At 40.4% G+C, this 15,468-nt stretch overlaps 1 protein-coding gene across 1 annotated transcript in view; it reads right to left on the bottom strand.

Annotated features, from left to right (window-relative positions):
• ipo11 (importin 11) overlaps positions 1–15,468 on the bottom strand; it is a 457,504-nt gene that overhangs the window by 346,882 nt on the left and 95,154 nt on the right. Inside the window, exon 13 of the mRNA XM_034170535.1 lies at positions 6,170–6,260. Within this exon, the coding sequence (XP_034026426.1) occupies positions 6,170–6,260 (91 nt within the window). The remainder of the gene's footprint in view (positions 1–6,169; positions 6,261–15,468) is intronic.

The following is a 15,468-nucleotide window of genomic DNA, read 5'->3' as shown; positions in this document are numbered from 1 at the left end:
ATAAGCTCCTCATTGTCAGGGATTTTCACACATGTACAGTAAATAAACCCACTGATCTTGGCATGTAGAACCTTCCTGGCAGTGTTAGCAATGTAGGTTCATTTTGTACAAGATTACACACAGCAGTAGAAACACTCAGGACTTGATTTTTACCTGGTGTATAGATGTTTCCACTACTGAAGTTTTCCTCCTCCATCTGTCTTTGTCTCTGTGCATGTGTTCTTTCTTCTTAGACTGACAAAGTCACTTTCTTGTCATGTGACTGATGACACTGTTGTCACATCAACAATTTATTAGAACTGCCTCAAGCTAAATTCTAGGTTAGCAGAGGTTCTTGGGTCAATTTCCAATTGTGCATTCCAATTCCAGTTACGCATCCATATCTAACTGTTGCCTGGGGTACTTAACCCTCTGGGGTCCGAGGGCATTTTTTGGACAGTTCACTCGCCTGCCATAAATGTTTTTTTTATTGCTGTTAATAGTTCTCCCTGCATCTCACAATCTAGTTTTATGTCTCTTTTTTTTTTTAGGAGAACATGTACTTTCAGAATATATATGCTATAATTGTGTTTTATAAGTGTAATAAAGGTTTACAATCAGAAATAAGAAAGGAAAAAGTAAAGCGGAAATCATTTTCCACACACATTTATTAAAAACACGCAGTAAACTATAATAAACAACTGTTTTGACACTTTATAAAGGTAGTCTGGGATCTTGTGTAAAAGACTGTACAACAAAAAGGTTCAAACAAACACAAATGCACATTTTGAACAATATATACAAGATGGTCTATGCGTTGTGTTTGTCTTCATCTCAAAGCAATTTCTGTCTGCTTTTACACAAAAGGTCACATCACAAACTTCTACTTCCACTGTGTTTTGGAGTGTTCTGTCCTGCTCTGAAAGCAGCTTTGACACTTTGGCCCATTTACACTCTGAGGAGCGCCCCCCCCCTCGCTCCATTGATATGGTAAACAGTGCTTTACGCCAGAGCGAGAGAGCTTGCCACAGGCTTATTCAATAACATTCACATGTAATGAGGAGTGAAGCATCTCTAAAACTCACACACTCTGTGTTTAAGTACGTAAGATTGTCATCAGAGGACCTCCGTCTGCTCACTTTCACTGATCGCTGTGCGTAATGGCGCAGGGCACAGCGGAGCAAGCAGCCAGATGGCTATTCAAACGGGCCAACTAGTAACATCACTGCTAAAAAACGATCTTTGGTTTATCACGTGAGGTAAATCTGCCCTACGACTGGATTTTGGAAAACCATGTGACGGTGAACCAATTCCGATTAGACACTCACATTGCACACGTCATCACACAGCTTCTATAAGGGGTACAAAGATGCCCGATGGATGGCTCGAAAGTCCGCAGAGTTAACTTTTCAGCAAAAAAGTAGTAAGTTTCTATCTCATATCATTAAAAAGTTATTTATAATTTAGTAAAACTTGGTCTCAGTCGGTGTATACGATGGCGTCAGCCCCAGAGGGTTAAATACCCAAGGTTTTAGACCTGTCAGATGTTTTCATATATAAGCTCACAGTTACGGTGAGTATTTGAACACCCTGCGATTTTGCAAGTTCTCCCACTTAGAAATCATGGAGGGGTCTGAAATTTTCATCTTAGGTGCATGTCCACTGTGAGAAACATAATCCAAAAAAAAAAAAAAAAAATCCGGAAATCACAATGTATGATTTTTTTTAAATAATTTATTTGCATGTTACTGCTGCAAATAAGTATTTGAACACCTGCCAATCAGCAGAAATTCTGGCCCTCAAAGACCTGTTAGTCCGCCTCTAAAAAGTCCACCTCCACTCCACTTATTCCAAAACAGAAGCACCTATTTGAGGTCGTTAGCTGCATAATAGGGTGGTTCAAAAAAATAAAAGTTGGAAATTCCCCTCACCCCTTCATTTTATGATGCTTTGGGGAAAAAAGAAAGCCTGCCAAATATTTTTGTCATACATTAATATTTAGAGGTAGCACATCATAGCTGAAGGTTGAAATTTTCATCTTAGGAGCATGTCCACTGTGAGAGACAATCTAAAAAAGAACACATGTGGAAGTCACAATGTATCATTTTTTTTAATAATTTATTTGTATTGCAAGTAAGTATTTCAACACCTGTGAAAATCAATGTTAATATTTGGTACAGTAGCCTTTGTTGCAATTACAGAGGTCAAATGTTTCCTGTAGTTTTTCACCAGGTTTGCACACACTGCAGCATGGATTCTGGCCCATTCCTCCAAACAGATCTTCTCTAGATCAGCCAGGTTACTGGGCTGTTGCTGAGAAACACAGAGTTTGAGCTCCCTCCAAAGATTTTCTACTGGGTTTAGGTCTGGAGACTGGCTAGGCCACTCCAGAACCTTGATATGCTTCTTACAGAGCCACTCCTTGGTTATTTGCCTGTGTGCTTCAGGTGACTGTCATGTTGGAAGACCCATCCACAACACATCTTCAATGCTCTAACTGAGGGAAGGACATTGTTCCCCAAAATCTCGCAATACATGGCCTTGGTCATCCTCTCCTTAATACAGTGCAGTCGTCCTGTCCCATGTGAAGAAAAACACCCCCAAAGCATGATGCTTCCACCCCCATGCTTCACAGTAGAGACATTTTTGGGATGGTACTCAGCATTCTTCTTCCTCCAAACACGGCGAGTGGAATTAAGACCAAAAAGTTCTATTTTGGTCTCATCTGACCACATAACTTTCTCCCATGACTCCTCTGGATCATCCAAATGGTCATGGGCAAACTTAAGACAGGCCTAGATGTGTGCTGATTTAAGCAGGGGAACCTTCCGTGCCATGCATGACTTTAACCCATGACGTCTTAGTGTATTACCCACGGTAACCTTGGAAACAGTGGTGCCAGCTCTCTTCAGGTCAATGACCAGCTCCTCCTGCGCAGTTCTGGGCTGATTCCTCACCTTTCTTAGGATCATTGATACGCCATGAGGTGGGATCTTGCATGGAGCCCCAGTCCGAGGGAGACTGACAGTCATGTTTAGCTTCTTCCATTTTCTAGTAATTGCTCCAACAGTTGATCTTTTTTCACCAAGCTGCTTGGCAATTGCCCCGTAGCCCTTTCCAGCCTTGTGGAGGTCCACAATTTTGTCTCTGGTGTCTTTGGACAGCTCTTTGGTCTTTGGTCTTAGCTCTTTGGCCATGTTAATAGTTGGAGTCTTACTGATTGTGTGGGGTGGACAGGTGTCTTTATGCAGTAGGGTGGTCCATAAAAATGGTCAAAAAATGTTTTTCAAAAAACCTCAAGTCTCACCCTCTAAATTTGTTGTACCTAACATAAAAACAAATCATGTACAATTTCATAAAACTCTAATATTTTTTACTGGTAGCACACAGCCCTTAAAGATTTTGCTCGCAATAACTTTGTCATATAGTATGGTCATTTCCAGATATTTCCAAATTATTTCTGTCAGTTTAATATTGATATGTCAGGACAGAAATTATGGCAATACATTGGAAAATCAAATCTTTTCATATCCCATAAAATAGTTAACACTAAAACATGAATTGTGAGATGCAGTTCTTCTCGTACATGTATCATGCTCCTACAATACCTACATACTGGGGTAGCGACGATTTTGTAACAATCAAACATTGTATTTTCATTTTATTGATGAAATACTGTTTCATTATTGATACATTTAAATAAGTCTATGCTTTATATATTTCCACATATATTTTGATCTAGCTCCAAACAATAATATTCTTTATGCCTTGCAGTACTTAATATTCAAAAATGTATGAATCAGCACAAGAACCAATTATACAGCTGTGTAACATAAGAGAACATCTTTTACATGATAATGATATTTAAGTTGCTTGCATCATGACCAAGACTTGCTGCCGTTTCAGTCAGAATATAGGTGGCACTTCTGTCTGTTGTTTTGGTCCTATCCAATGCTGCTGCAAGTCCTGGTGTTACAACAGCTTTAATTTTACTGGCTTTTTGTGGCACTGGCATAACAAATTCCTCATCTGGACTTTCTGTGTTCTCTTCACTCTGGCTGGAGACAGTGCCAGGTAGTGAGACATTAGATGGTCCAGGCTCGTCCAGTTTCTCTTTGTATTTTGCTTCTGCAGCTTTCCTTTTTTCTGCTCTTTGTTCTTTGGCAGTTTGTATTTTATCTATGCCTGTCATGCATCCTCTACCTTTCTCTCGCTGAGCAAGTAGGAACTGTCTGTCATCTTCAAACTTTATCACTGTTAGGACATCCTGATGTGCCATGTCAAACAAGTCCTCCAAAGATTCACAAAACACTGTTTTATCTTTCTTCTGCTTGTCTGTATTGCGATTCTTGGTCTTTTTCAATGTTTTCCATTTTCCGAACACCTTTTCTAACTTTGTGATCAGATGCTGCTTTGCCCTCAGTGGGATTCTAGCTCTCTCCAAAAAAGGAATTGCCATGTCTATAGAGGTCACAGGAGCATCATGGACAGTTTTCTTCAAATCAGAGTGTTTGAAGAAAAATACCTTGAGTATTTGCCCATTTGAGGGCAATTTGTTTCCCTTTATTTCAGTCGGTGGAACCAATAAGGTATACAAATGTTCTACTTCTAGTAGCTGTTAAGTCAGCAAGTGTCTCTTTTTACATTTATCTCATGTTAGATTCACCATCACCAAAGATCTGAAAGAAAAGAAGCTGTGAATTGAAGCAAAATTTTCAGCTTGTAGCCTAAAATAACATTTTTGAAAGTATGTTGTTTGTGAGAAATATTTAAACCCAGGTATAGTTTTAAACTGAATATAAAATTATACTTTAGTTACACTCAGGTGGTTAACTTCTATCCTCTTTATAAGTGATGTGATTAGATACTGGATAATGGATAACCTATTGCACGGGCACTCGGGCAGCGATAATTGAAATATTTACAAGCTTCAGCTATGATGTGCTACCTCTAAATATTAATGTATGACAAAAATATCTGGCAGGCTTTCTTTTTTCCCAAAGCATCATAAAATGAAGGGGTGAGAGTAATGAATTTCCAACTTTTATTTTTTTGAACCACCCTATTATGCAGCTAACGACCTCAAATAGGTGCTTCTCTTTTGGAATAATAAGTGGAGTGGAGGTGGACCTTTTAGAGGCGGACTAACAGGTCTTTGAGGGCCAGAATTTCTGCTGATTGGCAGGTGTTCAAATACTTATTTGCAGCAGTAACATGCAAATAAATTATAAAAAAAAAAAAAAAAAAAAAAAATCATACATTGTGATTTCCGGATTTTTTTTTTTTTTTTTTGGATTATGTTTCTCACAGTGGACATGCACCTAAGATGAAAATTTCAGACCCCTCCATGATTTCTAAGTGGGAGAACTTGCAAAATCGCAGGGTGTTCAAATACTTATTTTCCTCACTGTATGATGTGCTATACCTTCCAGAGAGGACTTTATTTGAGTAAGATAATTGCTGTGTAAATTATACAGAAGATTAGTCCAATCTACCCAAATACTATCTACTAACAGCAGTTAATGGTAAGTATGCACTAAGAGTGTACAAGTACTATTGTGTTTCTGCAGTCTCCAATACTGATGGACAACAAGCATTTCCGGGGAGGACAATTTTTGACAGATGGAGAGTTACACCCCAACATGAAAAACATTTGAGCAAATTAGGTACACATCCTTTTGTGGCACCACAGATCGCGATTACCGCTTTCAAACAAACAATTATTATTCAAATAGCACAAATGCTCGTGTTTGAAATGCACTCTACTTCCGGAGAGAAGGGGAAAGGGATGTCTGGGGTCCCCTGCTGGAATTTCTGCCCCCGCGACCCAAACCTGGAAAAGCGGTTGAAGATGAGTGATTGAGTGCTTTAAGACGTTTCCCCACTGTGCAATAGTCGAACTCCCAGGATTTGAGGGCAAGCATTCACTACGATGACAAAGATGAAGAAAACTATAATAAAACAATAAATGTCAAATATAAAAGCACACTGCAACAATGCACAAGAACCTCAAATTAATGAGATGATAATGTATTTTTTTTTAAGTTTAATAAGTGCAACTTATGTCTGTGTAACCTGTTTTTTTTTTTTTAACTCTTCAAGGGGCATTTTTGACACATAACTAACACCTACCTGTGATGTTTACTAATATGGAAAATAAGGTTAAAATATCTAAAACAGAACAGCGTACCTTGAAGATTCTGAACCATATCCAGTAGCACAGGTGTCAGGGTCTGGCTATAATTGTGGAAGATGTCCAGGAATAATACTTCTGTACAAGGCTAAACAAACAGAAATGAAAGATGAGAAAAACATTAAATGTAAAATTCTGATATGCAAATGAAGTTTCTGTCTACTACTCTACAGTCAATCATTTAGTGCAACATCCAGTCACCAAGTGCCATTATGCATTCACATCAATAACACTTAAGCCCCTTTCACATCGGGGCTGCTTCCAGTTGGGAACCCATGGGTTCCTTCTAAGTGTTCAGTCATCGTCCCACCTCCAAACACATGCAAGTTATGTAAAATGAGATTCTAAATTGAGTAAAGGCATGAGTGGGAGTGTGAATGCATTTTTCTGTCTCTATGTGTCACTCCAGTAATAGACTGGTGGCCTGTCCAGGGTATACCCTGCCTCTCACCCAACAGCCACTGGGATAAGCTCCAGCATCCCTGTGGCTTTTAACTGGAATAGTAGATGGATGTGAAGATGACATTTGTGCATCCATAATTCATTATTTTAATGAAATACAGATATGCCAAGAGCAATAGGTACTTGCAGAATATTTGGCCACCTAGAATTTTTGAAATCCAGTTTCTGTTTGAGGCTGTGGTTCAAAGAATGGCAGACAAATAAAAATAAATAAATAAACAAAGATGTGTGGAGTGTGGAATGTGAAATCATTTTTGTCAGACAATATTTCCGATCAAGAAACCCACACTAATATTGCAGATAGGTGAAATATTTGGAAAAATTGTGGGTTTGGTGAAACAAGCATGACATTTGGCAGACAATTAAAAAAGGTGCTTGGGAAGATATATGGCTATAGGACCATTTAAGATTCCTTCCATGAGCGGAGTGCCTGCCATTTTACAAAATGGCTGCCAAAATATCTTCTCGAATGTTGTAGCTGCCATAGCAATCATGCTCTGTGCACTCTTATGTTTTTCCTCTACTGTTTGGTGGCCTACACATCAAGATGGCATCCCTCAAGGTCCTTCGAGATCTTCTGGATGGCAGGGGCTGGACAGGAGCAATCATTCAGGCTGGGGTTGCTACCAGTGTAGCAGCAGATTAATTTCTAAAAGCATCCCAGGTGACACGCACAAGACAGGCTCACCAAGTCACAGCCAGTAGCCTGTATGTACTTCAGCAGAGTGCCTACAGACCTTTCAAGATGCAAGTGAAGTGGTGCCATTTGAAGACTGTTGTGATGCAAGGTCCGGTGCATGTCCTCAATTCCATTTCTGGTACTGCATCCTGGAGCTGGCTGCGATGATCTACGTGAGAGCGATACATGAGAGCGATACGCGAGACCGACTTCCTGCTCCACATAGAGGCCCTGTCCAAGATCGTCATTTGGTTCTTTGCACTGGACCATACACACTACTCGAGATGGGTGCCGATCCAACCTACGAGACATGGTGTCACTGAATCAACTCCATACCGATATTTGTGCTGAGTTTTGTTGTCAAAAAGTCAAAGCATGCATTCTCTGCTGTTGCTATTGACCAGGTCCATGAACAGAACAATGCTTCCGTGAAGGGAGACAGCGGATGGCATTTGCACAAGATGTGTGATCACTGATCAGAGCCACGGAAGAGATGACAAACCCGTTCGCTGAATACAGCAGTGATCTCCTTGTCCTGAACAGCAGAGACGTTGTGGACACAGTAGTGCAGCAGATGGAGAAACTTGGACTCGAGCAGTATGAGACATATGTTGAAGAGAGGCTTGTGAACCAGACAGTGCCTATCACAGATCCCATCAAGCGGAAGAACCTCCATCTTTTCAGCCACCCACTAGTCAGAGAGACAGTCAAGGAAACAGCTACAGATGTAATTCCTGAAGAACGACTGCTCGCTCATCTCAAGGCTGTTCACTACATCCCAGATACACCATGCTGATTTGGACAAGTGATTTCTTTTGGACAGTTCGTTATTGTTTGGACACAATTTCCATCCATCCATCCTATTGACTTGCAATTAGAATTATAATAAACTATTGTGTGTTCTTCTGCTACTTACAAAAACAGAAAAAATAATTCTGGGTTGTTTGACGGACTTGACGAAGTGGTCCTAACTTCAAAATCGTAACATGACGTAAAAATGATAATCTTATTTTTTAGCACAAACTAGTAATTATTTGCCAATTCAACTGTTATGTGGACAGTAAAATTACTGATCTATGATTTATAATACAAAGGAAAAACATTCCCACCCATAGAATTGATTTAACCTACAATATCAAAGAATTTCAAATAAGTGATGGTGGCCATCTTGTAAATGGCCACCATTTTTGTCACAGGTCAAATCTGAGATGGCCCTATATCTAAAAATCACCACTGAGGCATAGTCTATCTGCAGACCAAATTCCATGCTTGTTTCATCAAACCCACAATACTTTCACCTACGTATCTGCGATAATACTAGGGCTGCAGCTATAGAATATTTTTGAAATTGAGTATTCTAGAAATTTTTTAATTGAGTAATCGGATAAAAAGTACTTTTGAGTTTTTAAACAACATCAATAATCCAGGGATCTCCATAAGCAATGGCACAATGTCGTTGTGCCATCATGCAGATTGTCAGATTGAGTGTATCCCTTTCTATTTTCCTGGGTAATTATTCATTTTTTCATGTCTTTACAAGTTTTGGATCTTTCCTGGTGTCAGGAGCTCAGCACTCCCCTGACAGGTTTTCCACAAAACCCACATTGATCAATCTGTTCTGCACCCTGTCAATGAAAACTCTGATCAAATCCAAATAAAGGCGGTTTTTGAATCAATTTGATTAACTTAAAGTGCACATAGAACGGAGTGCACCCAGCAGAGCAAACCATGTTTTTTTTTTTAAACTATACAAATACAGTGCTTTGCTTTAAATGCGCAGTAAGTCCATTTCAGATGATCAGCATGAACCCTCTTTTTCTTAAAAGGCTTTATTTTACTCTGTGTTGCGTTATAAAGCTGTAGATTTTGTTGCTACATGATTAGCTCTTACAAGTCTTATGCGCATGCTCTAGTCTTCTTCTGTTTGTTTTCCAGGGACAGCACCACACACAGGCATGCCATATGTACTAGAACGTTAAATGGAGCTTTGAGGCACAGAATTTGCCTCAACATTTTTTAACAGAATTATTCGAGTTACTCGAGTAATCGTTTCAGCCCTAAGTACTACACCCTTGAGTTATTCCTGATGGTGAACACAAATTGAAATTTGACAGTGTAACGTGTTTCTTTGTCTGTTGTCCTAACCTTGCCACCCCCCCCCACACCACACACACACACACACACACACACACACACAAATAACCACATAAACATTAATTCAGGAATGGGAATCAAAACCTGTTGTGTAAATATAGTGTTACAAGAAGAAAGAAATGGAAACTGCTGGAAATTTAAAAATGTCCTTCACGTAATTCATGATTTATTCTTAAATGGTAGCTCCCACAGGTAGGTGGACTAGTCCAACAGCAAAGATGGCTCTCAATACAAATTTGGTCACACATAAATAAATAAATGAAGATCTGAAAGGACAGTATATTTTTTACCCCCCAATACCATTCATAATCCAAATAATTTGGTGTGTGTGCTGGCTCACCAAATGATTATTTAATTCTAACCACTGCTCCTAGTGGTTGGACTGTGTCTAACTGTAATTACGATGGGTTAAATTCAGAGGACAAGTTTCATTGTATGTACAGTGGGGCAACAAAGTATTTAGTTAGTCCCTGATTGTGCAAGTTCTCCTACTTAGAAAGACGAGAGAGGTCTGTAATTTTCAACATAGGTACACTTCAACTGTGAGAGACAAAATCAGAAAAAAAAAAAATCCAGGAAGTCACACTGTATGATTTTTAAAGAATTTATTTGTAAATTATGGTGGAAAATAATATTTGGTCAATAACAAAAGTTCAACTCAATGCTTTGTAACATAATCTTTGTTGGCAATGACAGAGGTCAAACGTTTCCTCTAAGTCTTCACCAGGTTTGCACACACTGTAGCTGGTATTTTGGCCCATTCCTATGCAGATCTCCTCTAGAACAGTGATGTTTTGGGGCTGTCACTGGGCAACATGGACTTTCAACTCCCTCAACAGGTTTTCTATGGGGTTGATGTCTGGAGACTGGCTTGGCCACTCCCGGACCTTTTACGAAGCCACTCCTTCGTTGCCCGAGCGGTGTGTTTTGGATCATTGTCATGCTGGAAGACCCAGCCACGTTGCATCTTCAATGCTCTCACTGATGGAAGGAGTTTTTGGCTTAAAATCTCATGACACACAGCCCCGTTCATCCTTCTCTTAACACAGATCAGCTGTCCTGTCCCGTTTGCAAAAAACAGCCCCAAAGCATGATGTTTCCACACCCATGCTTCACAGTGGATATGATGTTCTTGGAATGCAACTCAGCGTTTCTCCGTGTAGTTCTGGGATTTTTGTTCACCGCTCTCATGATCATTTTGACCCCACGGGATGAGATCTTGTGTGGAGCCCCAGATCGAGGGAGATTATTAATGGTCTTGTATGTCTTCCATTTTCTTACAATTGCTCCCACAGTTGATTTATTCACACCAACCTGCTTGCCGATTGTAGATTCACTCTTCCCAGCCTGGTGCACATCTACAATTTTCTTCCTGGTGTCCGTCGACAGCTCTTTTGGTCTTGGCCATGGTTGAGTTTGGAGTCTGACAGTTTGAGGCTGTGGATAGGTGTCTTTAATACAGATAAGTTCCAACAGATGCCATTAATACAGGTAACAGGTGGAGGACAGAAGAGCTTCTCAAAGAACAAGTTACAGGTCTGTGAGAGCCAGAAATCTTGCTTGTTTGTGGGTGACCAAATACTTATTTTCCACCATAATTTACAAATAAATTATTTAAAAATCCTACAATGTGATTTTCTGATTTTTTTTTCTCATTTTGTCTCTCATAATTGAAGTGTACCTATGTTGAAAATTACAGACCTCTCTCATCTTTCTAAGTAGGAGAACTTGCACAATCAGGGACCGACTAAATACTTTTTTACCCCACTGTATGTATGTGCAATGACAAAGTTTCTATTCTCTTCTAATTCAATTCATTTATATAGTGTTAAATCACAACAAAGCTGCCCCTAGGCGCTTCACATAGGATAAGGTCACCCACCCCCCGCCGAGCAAGTACATGGGCGACTGTGATAAGGCAAAACTCTCTGTCATTTTTGAGGAAGAACCCTCAAGCAGACCAGACTCAGAGGAGTGACCCACTGCTTAAGCCATTCTAACAGTTACAAAGTTACAAACAAAAAATATGAAGTCCAAAGTCGCATAAGCACCTATTTTGCTATCAGACTATTTTGTGTTTATTTTATTGAGTATTTAATCAAAGTATTTTCAAGTATATACAGTATATCACTGAACACCTTACTTGTCTCAGTTTAAGAAAACTCTTCTTAAAACATTAAATGCTCATTTGTGGGTTCCAGGTGTCCATCCACATGAGCTACCCTCAGGTTTGAAACTGGGCATCGCCATGCAGCGGACGAACCTTCACCACCACACCAGCTGCCATCCTCCAAAAACAAAACCCTTGATGTTCTCCTGCAGTCTTATGAGGTTCCTGAACAGGTGTTTGGCAATGCAGGTGTCTTTGCAATTAGACTAAGTTCTGAGTCTTTAATGTGCTGGTGTTTCCTGTCTTACTGTAGGAAAATTCAGTAAGGTATATCTTATACGAGGTCTGTTAGAAAAGTATCGGACCTTTTTATTTTTTGCAAAAACCTGATGGATTTGAATCATGTGTGCTTGCATCAGCCAACCTTGAACCTTCGTGCGCATGCATGAATTTTTTCACGCCTGTCGATTGCATCATTTGCTGGTAAGCAGCCTTTGTGTGAGGACGTGTGTAGTGCGCTCGGCGGATTTTCATTGCAAGGAAAAAGACAGAACGACTGGAGCAGCGCCGCATCAAATTTTATCCAGAAACTGGGCGACAGCCAGGTGGAAACCATTCAGATGATTCAGATGGCTTTTGGTGACTTTTCAGTCGTGTGACTATCCGAGAAATTGTGGAAGAGGTGGGCATGTCACAGCATGTCCTGTGAGACTTCAACACGAAGGTGCTTTTGCTCCGCCGTCAGCAGCTTCGGCACGAATTTCACAGCCACTCTTTTCATGGCCAAATCGAAAAAGTGCTGATGTTCACCTCTTCCACAATTTTCGGCTAGTTGCACGACGGTCCCGCATCACCACAGCGTTCACTTTGGAAATGATCTGGTCATTTCAGCATGTTGATGGCCAACCGGAGTGTGGTTCGCTCTCCACCGTTGTGAGGACGTCTTTAAACTGGTTGTACCGCTCCTTAATCTATGATGCCCATAGCATCGTCACCGAAAGCCGCCTGAATCTTCCGAATGGTTTCCACCTGGCTGTCGCTCAGTTTCTGGCAAAATTTGATGCGGCGCTGCTCCAGTCATTCCGTCTTTTTCCTTGCAATAAAAATCCGCCGAGCGCACTACACACGACCTCACACAAAGGCTGCTTACCAGCAAATGACGCAATCAACAGGCGTGAAAAAGTTCACGCATGTGCACGAAGGTTCAAGGTTGGCTGATGCAAGCACACGTGATTCAAATCCATCAGGTTTTTGCAAAAAATTAAAAGGTCCGATACTTTTCCAACAGACCTTATATTGTATTCCAACTGTAAGATGGAACTGTCAGTATACAAAGGTATATATATAAATATCTGAAAAGGAAGAGTAAAATAGGAGAGTAGAAAAGAGTAGAGTAGAGCCACTTAGGTGCCTGGTCTTGAGAACCAGGGATGGTAGGTTAAAAAAACGGCGGCCATTTTAATCACCAAACCTGCAGCTGCCAGCGTTACACATCTTGCCATTTCTTCTTCTTCTGTTTATATTTCTAACACAGTATTCAGTAGCTTCGCCCTCGTGTGGGAACACATGTACTTACAGCTGATCATCCCAGTAACCACTTAAAGCGTTAAACATTAAACTGGCATATGTATGGTTGAGACTTAGACGCTAACCAGTGACTTAAGACGACGACCGGATGTCTTTGGTGCTAGACCTATTCAGAGGATCCTTGAGTACCGCTAGAATGACCTTGTATCAATCAAACAAGCAGTTAGTTAGGGACACAAAGAAGAATATCACTTGTATTGTGAGGGAGGTTCAGCTTTGACATTTCAGCCATGTGGTGTGTTTCTCTCCGCATGATCCGGCAGGGAGGTGTTGGAGAAAGCCAAGGGGGTTCCCATGCTTCATCTGGTTGCAGCAGAAAGATGGCTACTTTAGAGATGGGGGACCGGACCACTTGTCTGCCTGGGTGGTCGCCACCCAAGATGGTTCTGTAGTGCTGTGAATGTAACAAATCATGGCACCAGTGCATGTTCTCGAACTTGACTTTGGGGGTCACTGCAGAAGCATTTCCACATATAAATAATCCAGATAATTTATGGAGTGATGTGACATTCTGCTTAAAAATAACAACCTTTTCAGCAAGAACTTGGTGTTGAATGGCTGAAGACTTTATTGTACCACAAACAACAAAGCAGAGCACAAGTTTGTCCTCTGAAACTACACGATAAAAGTAGGAAATGTAGTGACTCCAAAAAAAGTAATGTTAAGCCACTGCCAAATAAGTAAACAAGCACAATGTCATAGCCTAAAGCGGGGGAACCGTCTGTTTTGTAATGATGTAATGTGTCAGTGCTACCAGTAATGAGCATGCACTAAGAAAAGTGAAGTGTAGCAGTTTGCATAACACCAATTCAGCTTTGGCATAATTCTTAGTGACTGTTTCTTTTAGTGGTTTATATGGTTTGTCTTCATCACTGTAGACTGACTTCTCTGACAGAATGGAATACATAACATCATACAGTATTTATCATCATTATTTGTCTAATAGATTACAATTTGTTCATGTAAATGGGGAATCTTCTTCACAGACTAAAGTTAATTATGGAGTTCCACAAGGTTCTGTGCTAGGACCAATTTTATTCACTTTATACATGCTTCCCTTAGGCAGTATTATTAGACGGTATTGCTTAAATTTTCATTGTTACGCAGATGATACCCAGCTTTATCTATCCATGAAGCCAGAGGACACACACCAATTAGCTAAACTGCAGGACTGTCTTACAGACATAAAGACATGGATGACCTCTAATTTCCTGCTTTTAAATTCAGATAAAACTGAAGTTATTGTACTTGGCCCCACAAATCTTAGAAACATGGTGTCTAACCAGATCCTTACTCTGGATGGCATTACCCTGACCTCTAGTAATACTGTGAGAAATCTTGGAGTCATTTTTGATCAGGATATGTCATTCAAAGCGCATATTAAACAAATATGTAGGACTGCTTTTTTGCATTTACGCAATATCTCTAAAATTAGAAAGGTCTTGTCTCAGAGTGATGCTGAAAAACTAATTCATGCATTTATTTCCTCTAGGCTGGACTATTGTAATTCATTATTATCAGGTTGTCCTAAAAGTTCCCTAAAAAGCCTTCAGTTAATTCAAAATGCTGCAGCTACAGTACTAACGGGGACTAGAAGGAGAGAGCATATCTCACCCATATTGGCCTCTCTTCATTGGCTTCCTGTTAATTCTAGAATAGAATTTAAAATTCTTCTTCTTACTTATAAGGTTTTGAATAATCAGGTCCCATCTTATCTTAGGGACCTCGTAGTACCATATCACCCCAATAGAGCGCTTCGCTCTCAGACGGCAGGCTTACTTGTAGTTCCTAGGGTTTGTAAGAGTAGAATGGGAGGCAGAGCCTTCAGCTTTCACGCTCCTCTCCTGTGGAACCAGCTCCCAATTCAGATCAGGGAGACAGACACCCTCTCTACTTTTAAGATTAGGCTTAAAACTTTCCTTTTTGCTAAAGCTTATAGTTAGGGCTGGATCAGGTGACCCTGAACCATCCCTTAGTTATGTTGCTATAGACGTAGACTGCTGGGGGGTTCCCATGATGCACTGTTTCTTTCTCTTTTTGCTCTGTATGCACCACTCTGCATTTAATCATTAGTGATCGATCTCTGCTCCCCTCCACAGCATGTCTTTTTCCTGGTTCTCTCCCTCAGCCCCAACCAGTCCCAGCAGAAGACTGCCCCTCCCTGAGCCTGGTTCTGCTGGAGGTTTCTTCCTGTTAAAAGGGAGTTTTTCCTTCCCACTGTAGCCAAGTGCTTGCTCACAGGGGGTCGTTTTGACCGTTGGGGTTTTACATAATTATTGTATGGCCTTGCCTTACAATATAAAG

The sequence above is a fragment of the Thalassophryne amazonica genome, chromosome 5 (genome assembly GCF_902500255.1).
Source record: "Thalassophryne amazonica chromosome 5, fThaAma1.1, whole genome shotgun sequence".
Classification (NCBI taxonomy): Eukaryota; Metazoa; Chordata; class Actinopteri; order Batrachoidiformes; family Batrachoididae; genus Thalassophryne; species Thalassophryne amazonica.
The sequence above is the reverse complement of the archived record's forward strand: the minus strand, read 5'-3'. Positions and strand labels throughout refer to the sequence as shown.